The sequence below is a fragment of the Athene noctua genome, chromosome 5 (assembly GCF_965140245.1).
Source record: "Athene noctua chromosome 5, bAthNoc1.hap1.1, whole genome shotgun sequence".
Classification (NCBI taxonomy): Eukaryota; Metazoa; Chordata; class Aves; order Strigiformes; family Strigidae; genus Athene; species Athene noctua.
Window position 1 is genome coordinate 49416372 of NC_134041.1, and position 14807 is coordinate 49431178.

At 54.5% G+C, this 14807-nt stretch overlaps 2 protein-coding genes across 6 annotated transcripts; both read right to left on the minus strand.

Annotated features, from left to right (window-relative positions):
* Positions 1 to 270: 270 nt before the first annotated feature.
* CYP26A1 (cytochrome P450 family 26 subfamily A member 1) lies at positions 271 to 3699 on the minus strand. Its single transcript, XM_074908387.1, has 7 exons — positions 3356 to 3699; positions 2945 to 3169; positions 2556 to 2843; positions 2281 to 2430; positions 1814 to 1948; positions 1452 to 1604; positions 271 to 1266 (listed from the first exon to the last, which is right to left on the minus strand). The coding sequence occupies exons 1-7, from the start codon at positions 3542 to 3544 to the stop codon at positions 925 to 927; spliced, it is 1482 nt and encodes a 493-aa protein (XP_074764488.1). The 5' UTR covers positions 3545 to 3699; the 3' UTR covers positions 271 to 924.
* Positions 3700 to 6747: 3048 nt separating this feature from the next.
* On the minus strand, positions 6748 to 14701 carry CYP26C1 (cytochrome P450 family 26 subfamily C member 1). 5 transcript variants are annotated; one of them, XM_074908392.1, is made up of 7 exons: positions 14506 to 14701; positions 14206 to 14430; positions 13798 to 14073; positions 11969 to 12124; positions 8403 to 8542; positions 8048 to 8186; positions 6748 to 7765 (listed from the first exon to the last, which is right to left on the minus strand). In XM_074908392.1, the coding sequence occupies exons 1-7, from the start codon at positions 14695 to 14697 to the stop codon at positions 7403 to 7405; spliced, it is 1491 nt and encodes a 496-aa protein (XP_074764493.1). In that variant the 5' UTR covers positions 14698 to 14701; the 3' UTR covers positions 6748 to 7402. The 5 variants fall into 5 exon arrangements, with proteins under 5 accessions (XP_074764493.1, XP_074764492.1, XP_074764490.1 ...); XM_074908391.1 differs by having other exon boundaries at positions 8397 to 8542; XM_074908389.1 differs by having other exon boundaries at positions 8048 to 8188; positions 8360 to 8542.
* Positions 14702 to 14807: the final 106 nt, after the last annotated feature.

A 14807-nucleotide genomic window follows, 5' to 3' on the forward strand; every position in this document is an offset into this window, starting at 1 on the left:
ATAAGTAAAGATTCATAGCCAGCAGACTCAACACAGAACAAGATCCAGTGGTCTGTTTACACAGGTCAGTAGTAATACAGGAAAGGACATTTATGGAACTTTTTTTTTTTCAATCTGTTTTCTGAAGCTACAGAGACTCACATTACACATTCTTCTGCTTCCCTTTAGTATTCATTGACAGTAAATAAGAAACTATGTGCTTGATAAGGAGACTTGCAGCACCTGCTATCATTCCGTACTTTTGTCAGTGAGGGTGTGTGTTTTTGCACTGTTCTTGCCCCTTAAAGGCTAAAATTTAAAACAATTTCCTATTCACAAGTGAGAACCACTTTGGGGGTGGGAGATAGAGTTAAGAACCTAGAAACAGCAAATAGCTCATTCACAAAAGCAGATCTGACTTTACATCCAAATCCTTAAGACCCATTGGCCAAACTATTCCCTAGCATACATGCAAATCTTTATACAGAGGATCATCAAAAATAAACTTTATTATCAAACTTAAAATTCACACATTAAACATAAGATCTAGACACAAATAATACTGAAAACATTCTCAGACAATAACCATTTTAGGTAATTTGGATAAGTAGCTAGTTACCAGTTTCAAATGCCTTTAAGAATATTTCTTAATACATATACCGTCATGAAATGTCTTCAAATGCTTAGCTGGCTAGCTTTCAGTAAGACTTTTAAATAGGGGAAAACTTATTTCTATAGAAATAACATTATCTAATTATGAATCAGAGACCCATAATTGTAGTGCTTGGGGAAAAAATATCATAGCCTTTTGAAATATTTAGAAGACATAAATAACTATTGTACATTTATAAGTTTAAATATTTAAAGGCCTTCATTACTATAAAAAGTTACTATGTACATATTAGACACTATATAAAAATTCAGCCGGATGCAAGCACTGAACTCTCAGATTTGGCCGCTGAAACCTATGAACTTGGTAGGCAGATTGTCCACTGGGTACACTATGGGGCCCGTTTTCATTGTAGGAGGTCCATTCAGCAGCTGCCAGTCACAGCTCCTAGCCAGCTCCACTGTAAATATTTTTAGAAGGACTTTTGCAAACTCTTTGCCCACGCAGCTCCTCAGGCCCCCACCAAAAGGAATGAAACTGAACCTAGAGGAATCCTCTGGAGATGGAGACATGAAGCGATCCGGGTTAAATTCATCCTTGTCGGTGAAGAGATCTGCCACATCGTGGGTATCACAGATACTGTAAATAACATTCCAACCTTTAGGGATCTGGTAACCCTATCAAAAGAAGAGAAAGGAGACATGAAGTGCCTTGTGTTAAATAAGCTAAGTGCGAGCGCAGGACACATTGGTGCACCCCATCTCCCCTCCTGGCTTCCTGCAGGTCACTAAGGCAGAGAGGCTACACCAACGCACTAGCACTTTGCAGGTGCTCCAAGGGTTTGAGTCAAAGCCCCACTTACATTTAGCTCAAGGGTCTTGAGTGCAATTCGAAATCCTCCAGGAACAGGCGGGCTCAGCCTGAGAGTCTCTTTGATGACACAGCCAGTGTACTTCAGCTGCTCCAAGACCTCCATGTCCAGCTGCTTCTCTTGGTTGGGACTGCACAGTAACCCCTAGAAAGGAAGACGCCGCTGTGACATGGAACAGGCAGCCAGGGCTCCTGGCACTGCAAAGCAGGTGCACCTCAGCGAGTGCTGTTTTCCTGTCACGTCCTAAAAGTAGGGCACCACCTGAGTTGAGGGGAGCCCTGTCTGGGACACCTCTCCTGAAGGTACCTTCCCAGTGCCCCCTCCCGTGAAATGGCTCTGGGTAAGACACACACCTTCACCTGCAGCTCTTTCCTCACTTTCTGCAGGACATCATGGTGGAGCCCTAGGAAGGCGATCAGTGATGTGGCAGCACTAGCAGTGGTTTCATGGCCCCCGAAGAGCAGCTCTGTGGCAGATTCCTTCAGCTCCTTACACAGAGGACAAAGAAGGGATAAAACAGGGCTTGGACACTGCATCTCTACCAGGCCCATTCTACCACCACGATGCTGTGCATCACTCCCAGACTGGAGTGGACACTCAGGGGCCAGGGTGGGATGGGTGGTGCTTATGCTCCTTGTGGACATGGCTCCCCATCCAACAGCCTGGTTGCAGCCTCTGCACCCCAGTGCACAACACAAGCTGGTTTATTTCATGGGGAGAGAGATAACCTCCTGCTCTCTCCTTTTGGCCTCAAAAGATAAGTGAGCTGCTGACAGAGGAGCTGGGGGAAAGGGATGGATCTGATCCTGGGGAACCTCACCTGCATGTTGAGCTGCTCCCCGTTGCCCTGTGTGTGCTCCATCAGCAGCTGCAGCGCATCCTTGTAGCCACCCTCAGGCTCCTTGCAGGCCATCTTGGCGCGGATGTTCTCCTCGATCTTGGCATGGATAATGTTGCGTGCCCGCAAACCCTAGCCAGGCAGCAGGGAGAGCAACGTGGGACTTAGGCCGTGGTGCCATCCCTTCCTCCCACCCATTCCCCACTGCCCTAGCATCAGGAGCACCCCCCCTCCTCCCGGCCCGCCAGGAGCCCTACCCGGTAGAGCCCGCTGAAGGGCACATCGATGGGGAGGGAGAAGAGGTTGCGGATCATCTCCTCGAAGGCCTCCACCAGCTGCTGCTCGCCGTCGGGGCTGGCCTGGCGGGGCTGGAAGCCCAACAGGATCCTCATGGCAATGCGAAACATGAGGCGCTTCACCTCGGGGTAGACCAGCAGGCAGGGCCCGGCGGTGCCCAGCCACTGCGCCAGGCAGGCGCTCACCTCCTCCTGGATGACGGGCACGTAGTGCTGCAGGGCGTCCCGGGAGAAGGCCCGCATGATCACCTGCCCGGGGGGACGAGGAGGAGGAGGAGGAAGGGGACACAGGCTCAGCCGCAGCGCCCGGGGCGGCCGCACCCGCTCCCCGCCCGCCGTCGGGGCCGTACCTTTTTGCGGTGCTTGTGCTGCCCGTTGTGGAGGTTGGAGAGGCAGCCCGAGCCCAGGATGGTGCGCACCGAGGCGGGCCACTGCACGGAGACGAGCCGGTGCTCGCCCAGCAGGATGTGCCGCACGTTCTCAGCGCCCATCACCCGCACCGTGGGCCGCCCGAAGAGGTGAGTCTTGTAGATGAAGCCGTATTTTCTGCGCTTCATCTGCAGGAATTTCCGCCTCTGGACAGGGAAGGGGGGAGAAATAATAAACTAAATTTTAAAAAGGAGGAGAGGAAGGGGCAGGGAGAGCAGTTCTTTCCTACCTGGGCACGGGAGCCCGGCGAAGCTGTTGCTCATCCCCCTCCCCTGCAGCCAGAGGAGGAGCCGAGGCGCTTCTCCGCTCCCCGCGGCATCGCCTCGCCTTACCTGCAGCACCATCTGCAGCGTCTCCCCGAAAAAGGGGAGCCCCATGGTGCCCGGGGGCAACGGGAGCGGGCAGTTGGGGTCGCGGCCGCTTACGCAGTACAGGTCCCAGAGCTTGACGGCGGCCAGAAAGAGCAGCAGGGGCAGCAGGAAGGTGCACAGGGCGCTGGTGACCAGAGCGGAGAAGCCCATGGCTGGGAAGTGAGTCCGGTCCGGTCCAGCCCGGCCCCCCGGGAGCTCCGAGTGCGCGGGCCGGGCTCGCCGCGGGCCGCCTTTTATACCCTTCCCAGGTTGCTGCCCACCCTACCTTGGTCCGATAAATTAGTTCACCCAAAGTTCATCTTTAATTGCGGATTGCGGCCTGGCTCCTCCCCCCGAAATCTTTAACCGTTTGCTTTGCGCGACGCATCCTGCCCGCCGCAGACAGCCGCCGGGGCGGGAAAGGTGCTGCCGGGCGCGGCGGCTCCGGGCTCGCTGAGCGAGCGGGCTGCGGGCCGCCGCCAACAGTTGTGGGCCGGGGGCCGGCCGCCCCTTCGGATTTATCGCCGATGCTCGTTAGAGACCAGCAGGTTGTACGGAGAAACGTCCCGCTCCAGCGCTGGGAGCCTGGCTGCCCGGAGACACCTACCCCCGGCGGCGCTCCCCGGCCGGTGCCGGTGCGCTCTCCTTCGCCGGCCGGGAACGGCGAGCCAGCGGCCGGAGCCGGGAGAAGCCGGGCGGGTGCTGGGGGGCGGACGGGGCGGGCGGTCCCCGGTGCCGGCGGAGCGCCGCGGCCCGCCGGGCAGAGCCTCAGCTGTGCCGCCGCATCGGCGGAGGAGCCTCTGCTGTCCTCTGATTCACCTCGAAAGGCCCGGCTTGTGTTTCTGCCGGCCACGGAGGAAGGAGCCGCGGGCAGCTGTCCGACTCAGCCTCCCGGTGCAGGTTCAAGCGCGGGTCACGGAGGGAAAGGGAGGTGAGCGCGGAAAGGAAACACCCAACCCGCCGTGCCCGGCTCCTCTCTCTGGGATCCGCTGCCCGCCCCCACTCGGGGCTCGCCGGCATCCCGGGGCCGTCGGGGCTGCCGCGGCCGGGTAGAGGCGCTCGGCACCGGCCGGGCAGCCCGCCTGCAGCCGCAGCGAGGAGCGGCTCCCTCCCGGAGCCGGCGGGCAGGCCTCGGCGGTCGCTCTGCGGCGCGGAGCGGCGGCTCCGGCCGGGAGGAGCGGGACGGGCTGCGCGGAGGCTGCGCTCGCTGGGGCTGCCGCTGGGTCCCGGCACAGGAGGCGCCGCCCGGGGGACGCGGCCGCCGGGGAAGGGGCGCCCGGCACAGAGCGCGGCTGCGGGGCCGCGGACGGAGAGAGGGACGGGGCCGCCGAGCGCTCCGCTGGGCGCGGCTGCTACCACTAACCTATCGTGGTCGCTTTTTTTTGTTTTTGTTTTTCCGCTTTTTTCTTCTTCTCCCGTTCCTTTTGCTTTCTTGCTACCAGAGAAGCTCAATAAATGCTGGAAGCTCTGTGTGTGTGTGTTTGTGTAGGGGAGGGGGAGATGTCACATTTAATTATTATTTTTCTGACAGCGCACCACTCGAGACCCTCCCTCCTCTTACGATGCTTTGTGGGAGCGGGGCTGCCCGCCTCCGCCGCCCCTCGCCCGGGAGGGGACCCCCCCACCTCCCCCCGGGGGTACTTCCTCGCCCCGGCGGCGCGCAGCCCTCGGGGGACGGGGCGGCTCCGCGGGGCCCGGCCGGCGCTGGCCCGGAGCGGCGGCCGCGCCCTGACCCGGCGCTCTCCCCTTGCCGGGCGCTGACCTGCTTGTGACCTACAACACGGACCGTGACATCTGCGTGAACCCGGCCGGCAACTGCGCCAAGTTCACTGTCTATCAAAATAACGAGATACGGTGGCCTGAGCACCGATAATTGCCACAGGAAGGCTTTATTATCTCCCCAGCTGTGTATTCCCCAGCCATCGGCTCGAAAAGAATCAAATGGTAAAGAGTGAAAGGGATAATTAAAAACATCTTGGAAGAGGGTCAGAAAATTAACAGCCTAATATGAACAAACTTTGATTACAAGTAACAATTATTACACTTCATTTGTAAATGCTTGTGTTTATCTGCAAACAAAATCAGTTTCAAGTCTTTTATCAGTTTCTTTTTTTTTTTTTTTTAACTAGATTCATGTTACATTTTTCAGCGGGTGGCTACAGGGCTTGTTAGCGCTCAGGGTAATTTTTAAGTGCGCTGCTGGAGGAGCCCCGGCCCTACCGCACCCGGTGCTGGGTGCTGCAAGCCCAGCCCTGCCCACAGCCCTGCCTGTGGTGGGAGCCTGCACGGCCTGCGGGTCACAGCCGCCAGGCCAGTAGCTCTTGCTAATTGAAGTTAGTCATTGCCACTTGCAGCCACCACCTGATTGCACCTCTGATAGCCAGAAAGATTCACCTTTCAGGACAAGGTCGGGAGGGGCAGAGGCTCTGGTTCACTACGGGGTCGACCTGCCAACAGCACTTAACTCAGCCCTGCGGTTCAACCTCCTCCAGATTTGACCTGTCACATTTGGGAGCCACATTTCTGCCCCAGGTAGCACTGTGCTCGCTGTGCAGCCCTCTGACAGCTAACGGCTGCACACACCCTGCTGCAGTGCCCCGGCACAGACCTGCAAGGGGGACCGGCCAAGGCAAGGTCATTTGTAGCCTGGCATTGGAGCAGGATGATGACAAAAGATTCAGGGGATGGGGGAGCTCCCCTGAGCCTTGCCAGAGGGACTCTGTCCTCATGCCACATTTCTGCCCTCGCAGGTGAGGCTGCTGCTGGTTCTTCACCCAGAGCACACCATGTCACCAGGACCAGGAGGCACTGGAGGGACAAGGTCTGTCCCCTCATTTCCCCCACTGCTTCCACGCAGGACACATGACAGTGGGGAACAGAGGTGAAGCTGAAAGGAGCTTGTAAACACATTGCAGTGGGGCAAGGATCTGGGCTCAGCTCTGTTCTGAATGCAGAAGCAACAGGACTCCATTTTGCATGGCCGAGAAATACCCTGTGTTTCAGCGAGGCAGGTTGTACTCAAAAGCCACCTAAAAAGGTGCCCTCAGCAACCAGGCTTAGCTCCAGGTACCACCCCTTAGATGGACCCACAGAGCTGCTGTCCTGGCACTCTCCCTGTCAGCTAAGCTGCAGGAGGTGACATGGTCAGGCTGGCCTGTGTCACCTTGCAAACGCCCCCTCTGCAATGTGAACAGCATCATCAGGAACAGGGGACTTTCTACCACAAATCATACATATTCAGAAATGTCCATTTTCCAAATATTTATTCCCCAAAGCCCCCCCTGCTGCTTCAGTCTGATCCCTCGGTCAGGCTGCAGCTGGGGAGTGCGTCCTGTGGGGAACCCAGACAGGGGCTTCATGGCAGACCCCGAGCAGCAGCACAGCACTCAGACACAACATACACAGCTACTACTACTGGGTGAATGAGACATGTCCTCTTTGTGCCAGCTCTAATAGGAAGTACAGGAATGAGATTAAATATTTACAATAAAAACCACTTTACACCCTATTATTCTAGCTACAGCTGATGCCATAGATTGAGCAGCCCTGGCTTGTGTTTTCCTGCAGACCCCCCCTAATCTTCCCTCTTCATACATCTAAAAAGCTACAGTGTGCAGGATATCTGTCCGGCCTCTCCTATAACACACCCACAGGAGATAACCCTGGGACAGAAAAGCTCTGGGAGCCTTAGCTGTCAGGCTGGGAGTTTTGCCTCCCATCCCCTGTAGCTGGAGACCTGTGTGGGGCAGGGGCAGGCTGAGCCCCCAAGGGGGGGTTGTCTCTGCCAGCAGTTTCAACAGGTTTTTTCCCCCAGGCTGGGGCTGAGGGTCACCCCCATGCTCAGGAGCAGGACTCTGCAGGACCCCCTCTATACCAGCTTCCACACCAGGAGGGGAAAAATAAAAAGACCTTTGGGGTTTTGCTCTCCAGCGACCAGTGTCATACCCAGCCTGGGACAGAAGAGACCTGCCCCCAGCAGCAGTGTAGGGACACCGATGCCAGGGCTGAGGGGTACAGCGTACCCCTGACTCAGGCCTTGCTGCCGTGGCTGGGCTGCAAGGGGTGGAAGTAGAGCTGCAGCCCATCATCGATGGGGTGCACGATGGGCACGGTCTGCATGGTGGGATAGCCGGGGGTGGCCAGCTCCCAGCGGGCTGTGCTGACCAGCTCGATGGCCAGCAACTTGAGGATAGCTTGTGCCAGCTCCTTGCCAATACAGCTCCGTGCTCCACCGCCAAAGGGGATGTAATGGAAGCGGCCCATGGCCTCCGTCCGGGCAGCACTGAAGCGGTCTGGGTCGAAGCTGCTGGGGGGGCTCTGGTAGATGGCAGCTGTCTCATGTGTGTCACGGATGCTGTACATGACACTCCAGCCTTTGGGGATCTGGTAGCCCTGGGTGGGGAGAGAAGAGGGAAGGAGAGGAGCATTACATACCTGTGCAGCCAGCTGTGCTAGTGGAGGGTGAGCAGAGGGTGCCTGGGGACAGCCCCACCACATTGCCCAACTGCTTTGCAGCTTCTTTTCTCCCCAGCCCAGCTGGGACCCACAGAGGTTGCTGGGTGCCACCTTCCCCTGAACTACACTGCCAGGCACCATCACTGTGCCAGGCACTGAGCTTGCAGGCAGTGGCAGGCAGCAGCTCCCTAGCAGTCCGCTGGCATGCGGCACACTTACATCCAGCTCGAAAGTCTGCAGTGCTGTCCTGTAGCCTCCGGAGACAGGGGGCAGCACCCGCAGCACCTCCTTAATCACACAGTCCAGGTAGCGCAGGCGGCTCAGCTTCTCCAGGCTGATGTCCGAGGGGCAGCAGCAGCTCTGCCCTTTCGGTGCCCGGAGCTGGGGGCCAGCACAGGGGAGGGTGGGCTCCAGCGGGGCACAGGGCTGGAGGGAACCTTCCTCCGTGGGGCTCCGGGGCTGGCTCTGGTCCTCACGAGCATCTTTGGCTATGGGGCAGAGAAGTGGCTTCTCGCTGTCCTTGCTCTGGGCGGTCAGGGTGTCCGGGCAGGGTCCTCCAGGACAGCACTTACACTGTTGGTACAGCTCGTGGGACATCAGCTCCTGCCTTATTTTTTCAATCACTGAGGGGTGCTTCAGTAGCAGGAGGATCAGAGAGGTGCTGGCACTAGCCGTGGTGAAAAAAGCAGCAAATATGAGCTCAATTGCTGACTCCTGGGAGAGGAAGGAAGGTGACAAGTTTGAATGCCATTTTAAACTGGTTGTGATTCAGATTGTTTCCACCTTTTGCAGGTTTTGTCCCTGTGCAGAGGGCCCTGCCCCGCCCCCCCCCCGGGTTGGCAGGGACCAAAACAAGACACCCTTGTTCTTCCATTTCTGTACAAACTGGACATCCACTTGCCAAGTGACTGATGCAGAAACACAACCGAGATGAGAACACATCACCTCCAAGTCAGCTCTTCTGAGTTTTCCTCCCAAGATTTACAAATTTTAAAGAAGTATTTTAACATGCATTTTGGCATACTGAGTTAAGTTCATTTCAAGCATTATGCTTTTTACCTTCATTTGCCAATTCCTCTTTGTGCCCAGCTTTTACCTTTCTGCCCAGCCAGGGGTTATGAGTCTGTATGTTTATACATAAATCCTAGATGTGCTGGCAGCTAAAATGAGTTGCATTTGATCCATCTCCAGTTATAACTGACCATTTGCTTGTCTGGGAGGGGAGTCAAACCACAGAGTTGAAAGCAGAAAGACCTCCCTGCTATAGCAGGTCAGCCTGGGAAGTGCTGTAGCCGGCAGCGAGCTCTCTCGTAGGGATGCGCACACTAGCCAAAAGACTTGCTTTTCAAGCTTTACAGCCTGAAGCACAACAGTGTTCCTGATAGCTCCGTAGCAGATGTGTCCATAACAAATTAGGAGGTTAACCACCACTGACGGACCACAGCACAGTCAAATCTGTAATACGTGCCTTGTCCTGGTTGGCTCATGGATCCTCACGCAGCCTCTCAATCCCTCCGGGACGTCTGCAGGGTCTGTATGGCACAGCACATGCCAGGTTGCTGTGGGCTCTTTGCAGCACCCTGTGATCAACTTTCGTAAATTGTAGCACTGGGCTGGGAGCGCTGAGGCTAGAGGTCAGACCCAAAACCCACGGGAGAAGCTCATGGGAGGAGACCAGGGAGCTGCCACCCTGGGAGGGGCTGGGACCTGGCTGGCACTACAGAGCACTAATCGCTCCAGTCCAGGGGCAAAGCAGAACAAACCCCCCCAGGGAAACAGAGCAGTTTCCTTTCACACAGCTACGTGTCTGGAATTTAAATGGTTCTGTCACAAATGTTTTCTGGAGAGGTGAAGTCAAAAACACAGGGAAGGACACTTGAAGCCTGAATGCACCTGGAGCCAAGTCTGGTAAGGTCAAGGGTAATGTAACAAGGATTACTCTTTGCTACCATCCCCAGTGTCATATATTGACTGGACTAGAGGCTTTTGCCAAAGTGCAGCTCTCAAGAGCATCTTTCAGCTGAAATAAAACCTCTGAAATAACAGATCCCTGTCGACCCCTATCACACCTCCTGCAGGCGTTAGCAGGAATTTTTACATTCACAAGGTAGCAGACCCAGATGAAAACTCTCAGTTCCACTACTTGCAATTAAAACCGAAGACATTTCAATACAATGCAAGGAATTTAGGGCAGGCTCTGCGATTTGAAATAACAGCCCTTATGACTCCCTGCATCAACCTCTGACAGTGCTGCTACTTAAGCTGTGACTCTGAGCTGCTGATTTTCCCTCCCTTTTACAAGGCCAACATAACCAGTGTCTGGGAGGCAGCATCCTCCCACAGCGTCGTCAGTGTTGTCCCTGTGCTACAGCCCAAGTCCCTGTCTAGAGGCAGGACTGGTGGCGTTACAGTTCTACCCATCCAGCCAGTGACAGCACTGTTATGTAGGATGGTGGGTTTTTAATCCTTCCAAGGTTTTAGATGTTTTAAAACAGTACTTTTGGCAAAGTGATATCTTTTTAATGACCTTTACATTTCATGGGTCCTGCTGAGTTCATGGCAGCAATGCAAATCACAGTGTATTTCGGTAAGTTTCTGGGAAAACAGTCCTTCAAAATAATTTGAACAAAAAGCAAATTAGTAACTAGTGTGTGCCAGTGTTTGGAGTGTCTCTCAAAGTCAGACATATTGATGACTCTGGACAGCTTTGGAATTTTTAGCCAATTACACCATTTCACTGGATGAGAGCTCTACTACTCTTTTATTAAAGCGGAGACTATTGCCATAATTGCAAGCACAGGTAGTTTTGTTTGCAAGTCATTTTGTTAAATACAGACAAGGTAGAAATTTTCTAATTGTAAAGATACAGGACAGCATATGAATATACTATAACTGAATCAGCTAGCCCGAGGTCACTGCCATGTTACTCCACATTACATTTAACATCCCCTTATTCCTACTGTTAAATTTCCATTTGTGGTCAGAGATAGGTACTTGGTGAGAGACTGTGTAATTGTTTGAATGTAATATCCATGTGAATACTAACAAGAGATTGATCAATCTTAATCAATCACATTCTGAGTCTGGCAATTATTTCAAAAATAATTATAACCCCCCCATTATATTAGAATAAATAATAAATAATCATAATAAAATCACTTTAAGAACATATGCTAGTTCTAATTGTATCTTATAGTCACTGTAAAGTCTTTCAAATATTTTAGACTTAGAGACTACACTTTAAAAAATATTTCTAAAACACCACTCTTTAGATAGTTTTTCTTAAATACCTAAATGAATGGTAAAACTATGTATGTTCAATACTTTCAAACTATATTCGGCTGATGCACCCATGCAGAACTGCTTCAAAACTTGTAATACACATGCAGTACCATCTGTCATCCACTGACACCAAGTGACCCAGAGCTATGAATGATGCAGTACCAATGACAATTTTTTCCCAAGATCTTTGCCAAAAGATCTTTACATTCGGTTGGTAGTTTTGGTTCAGTAAGGACTACTGGGTTCATCCCTAAGTCACAGTAATGCATCATGTTGCATTATAGCAATCCACAAGCTAGATGATGTAATTAATGATGAGGTGATAGGGAATGACCCAGAGACCATCATTCCATCCCTGGACCCATTTTGATGTATTGTCTCTGAGACTTCTGGGCTCGCAGCCCTAAGGACATGATCTCCACACCGCTCTATGCTAGATGCTGGGGGAGGTTTGTGGAACAGGCAACTAGCTCTAAATATTTCCAAGATAGTACCTTGGAGGTTACCAAGTGCAAACTGACATACAGAGCCTTAGTAAAGCCACATAACCCTAACAGCACCCTAAATCAGGCTGAAGCCTCGTGGCCATGAAGAGGGAAGGTAGAAGAGGCATCTAATCCCATTTTAAATACCAGCTCTCTTCTAATGCAAAGAGATACAATCCTACTGGAGTGTATGAGCACACTGAGTCCAGGCTCTCTTGGTTGCGCTGGAGATGGTGTCCTCAGAGTTGGTAAGGGGAGGGCAGGAGACTGCAGCTGGTGGTGGGTCCCCACACAACCCTTCTCCTGCCCCTCAGCCCAGGTCTCAAACAGCCACCGAGTCAGAAGGGACACTGCAAGTGGGGGTTCTCCTTACCTTTAGCTCCTGAATGGTGAATTCTTTGCCATGCTCCTTGGCACTGTTTATTATGAAGTCCAGAGCATCACTGTGATCTTCTGGGTTGTTTCTCTGCAGTTTTTCCTGTATAGCCTTCTCCATAAACTCATGTAGCATGTCCCGTGCTTTGATTCCCTGCAGGAGGCAGACACAGTTCAGGAGAGCCTGAGGAACCACCCCCCTCTCCAGAGAGACCGGGGGACCCCAAGTATGGCAATCCTTAATCCCAGGATCTGTAACAGCAAGAACTGTTTAATCTATTGCCCAGTCCCAGAGCCTTGCAAGAGGCAGCAGTTTGGGGAGAACTACTGCAAATTCTGTTGTCTTGCTTTGTGAATCAAACACAGCAAGTCCCAAGAAACACTCTGAGAGAAAAAGAGCAGTAAACCCACAGTACCAAGTCCAAAGGTGCCTGTGTCAAAAAAACCCACTGTCTTGTCAGGTCCAAAAGAAGCTTGTCCAAAGGGACAAGAAGAGGTAACTTAATAAAACTGATTCCAAGAAGCAAGGAACATCTGAGAGAGGAACAAATGAGTGGCTTTACCAGAGAATATTAATAAAGACACATTAATCACACCAAGCTGGTCTCCAGTTGTGTTGCACTCCTGTGCAGCAAAACATTTAGGAAGATCTCAGTGAGTCAAGTGATGAGAATTTCTTTGCAAAGCGGAGATGGATGGAGTCACAGAGGGTGGGGCTCTGTAGCAAGATGCCTCCTGCAAAAGCCAGGACTAGAGATTTGGCATGAAAAATGGTCATGACCAGATGTTGGGAAGAAGATACAAAGGCTGTGAGTTGAGAAGGACTGGACAAAAGAAACAGGACAGTGAGCAAGGGAAAAGACAAGGGTACCTAAACACAAGTTGAAGAGGTTGGTTTGGGGCCAGACAGGCTGTGGCTGACCTGAGAGAAGGCAGGGAGGGATAGATGGGGGGTGAAAGCTTGCATTGGTCACAACCTGCAAGGGGGAACTGGACAAGGAAAACAAGAGCTTTGAGTTGGTGGAGAAAAGCAGCAGGGAGGTTGGGGAGAACTGGGACTGGCTGGGTAAGGCGATCCGGTGGGGCAGAGCTCACAGTGGAAATAAGAGATTGAACAAGACCTGGCTAAAAGGGGCAGGAGACTTGAGCTGTGGTAAAGGTGGAGAACCCAAAGCCAGAGGAGGGTACACAGACTGAAATGGGAGAGGAGGGGTGGGACACAGGACGGATACCTAGAGCCAGAGTGTGGGGAGGCAGGCAAAGAGGGGCAGGACAGCAGGGATGACACTGGGTTGGAAGATGCAGAGATGACTGTTCCTCTGCCATGTTCCCCTCCAGGAGCCCTCACTGTCTCTCTGCTGCTGGAGAACAAGGGACCAAGGACCATAAGAGGGTCTCAAGTCCTTGGCTTGCTCTGAGGTGCTGACCTGAGGTGCACTGTGCCCTCTGTGCTCATGCCCACAGACCCCTTGACTGTGGGCTGACATGAGTCCAGGCGGGATGAGATGCGACGGGATCAGATGTGATGGACTAACCAGAGCCAACACAGGCAACATATGGGGAGATAGGAAAGGAGCCCCTTGACGTACAGTGAGCTGGAGCCAGCACAGGGAGGTGCTGGGAGCCAACCAGAAGCAAGTGAGAAGTGCAGAGAGAAAGGGAGATGGTTGGGGTGGCAAGACAGCAGGCCCTCAGACCTGGAATGGGGTGCTGCAGATGTCCTGGCCCATTGGAAGTACCCCTTGATCGGCCTGAGGACAAGGGGTCTGTGCTGCCAGGGCGCTGGCCCCTGCTCCCAGGCAGAGGGAGCGGGGCAGGCGGCAGTACCTTGCGCAGCCCGCTGAAGGGTATGTTGAGGGGCAGGGAGAAGAGGTTCTCCACCAGCTGTTCAAAAGTTTTGGCCAGGTCCTTTAACTGCTTTTCCTCCAGGCGGAGCCCCAGCAGAATCCGAGCTGCAATGCGGAAAGTTAAGGTTTTAGCGGAGGAATAAACTGCGATGGAGCCCGGCTCCATGCACCAGCCCCGCAGCTCCCAGCTCACAACCTTCTGGATCCGTGGCAGGTAGCTCTCCAGGGCAGTGCGGCTGAACACTCTGGCCAGGATCTAGGAGGAGAAGGGGGGGAACAGAGGCAGGTGGTTAAAGTGTGGGGGTGTCCCACGTGGCACCGAGGCCCAGGCCTGGGCAGGAGGTGCCGCCCGGGCTGCGTGCCCTGCCGGGGCGGCTGCGAGGCTCACCTTGCGGCGCTGGCGGTGCAGGTCACCGATGGAGCTGAGCAGGGTGTGGGAGCCCAGGATGATCTGGGTGCTCTGGGGCCACTGCGTGCTGACCAGCGTGTGCTCGCCCAGCAGGATCTTGCGGACGTTCTCAGCGCCCGTCACCCGCACCACGGGCCGGCCCAGGAGGTGGGTCTTGAAGACATTTCCATACCTCTCCCGCCGGGAGCTGTGGAAGCGGGAGCCCTGGGGACGAGCTGCGGGTCAGCCCGGGCTCCCGCCAGCCCCTTCCCACCGCACCCCCGTCCCCCTGACCCTTACCTGGAGCAGCCAGTGCAGGGTCTCCCCGAAGAAGGGCCAGCCCATGGAGCCCCTGGGCAGGGGCAGGGCGCTGGCGCGGTCCCGGCTGAGGCTCCAGCGCAGCGCCCACAGGTGCCGGCACAGGGCGACCAGCAGCGCCGGGGCCAGCAGCGCCAGCGCCGCCGCTTCGGGCCAGGAGAGCCCCGCCGGCATCCTCCTCCCGGGCGGCGGCGGCGGTTCCCCGCCCCGGGGGCGCGGGCGGCTCGGGGGGCGGCTCCGGCGGCTGTCAAACGCCGAGGGGGGCCGGGCGCCCCGCCACTCCG

Bases quoted from the DNA above. Each gene is read 5' to 3' on its own strand.
- CYP26C1 (XM_074908388.1), bottom strand. From the start codon at position 14,697: ATGCCGGCGGGGCTCTCCTGGCCCGAAGCGGCGGCGCTGGCGCTGCTG. The intron at 14,431-14,505 runs GTAAGGGTCAGG...GCTCGTCCCCAG, and splicing joins CCCTGCACTGGCTGCTCCAG to GGCTCCCGCTTCCACAGCTC. The intron at 7,766-8,047 runs GTAAGTGTGCCG...CTCCCCACCCAG, and splicing joins TGCAGACTTTCGAGCTGGAT to GGCTACCAGATCCCCAAAGG.
- CYP26A1 (XM_074908387.1), bottom strand. From the start codon at position 3,544: ATGGGCTTCTCCGCTCTGGTCACCAGCGCCCTGTGCACCTTCCTGCTG. The intron at 1,605-1,813 runs GTGTGTGTCTTA...CTTCCTTTCTAG, and splicing joins GGAAAGAGCTGCAGGTGAAG to GGGTTACTGTGCAGTCCCAA. The intron at 1,267-1,451 runs GTAAGTGGGGCT...TTCTTTTGATAG, and splicing joins TCAAGACCCTTGAGCTAAAT to GGTTACCAGATCCCTAAAGG.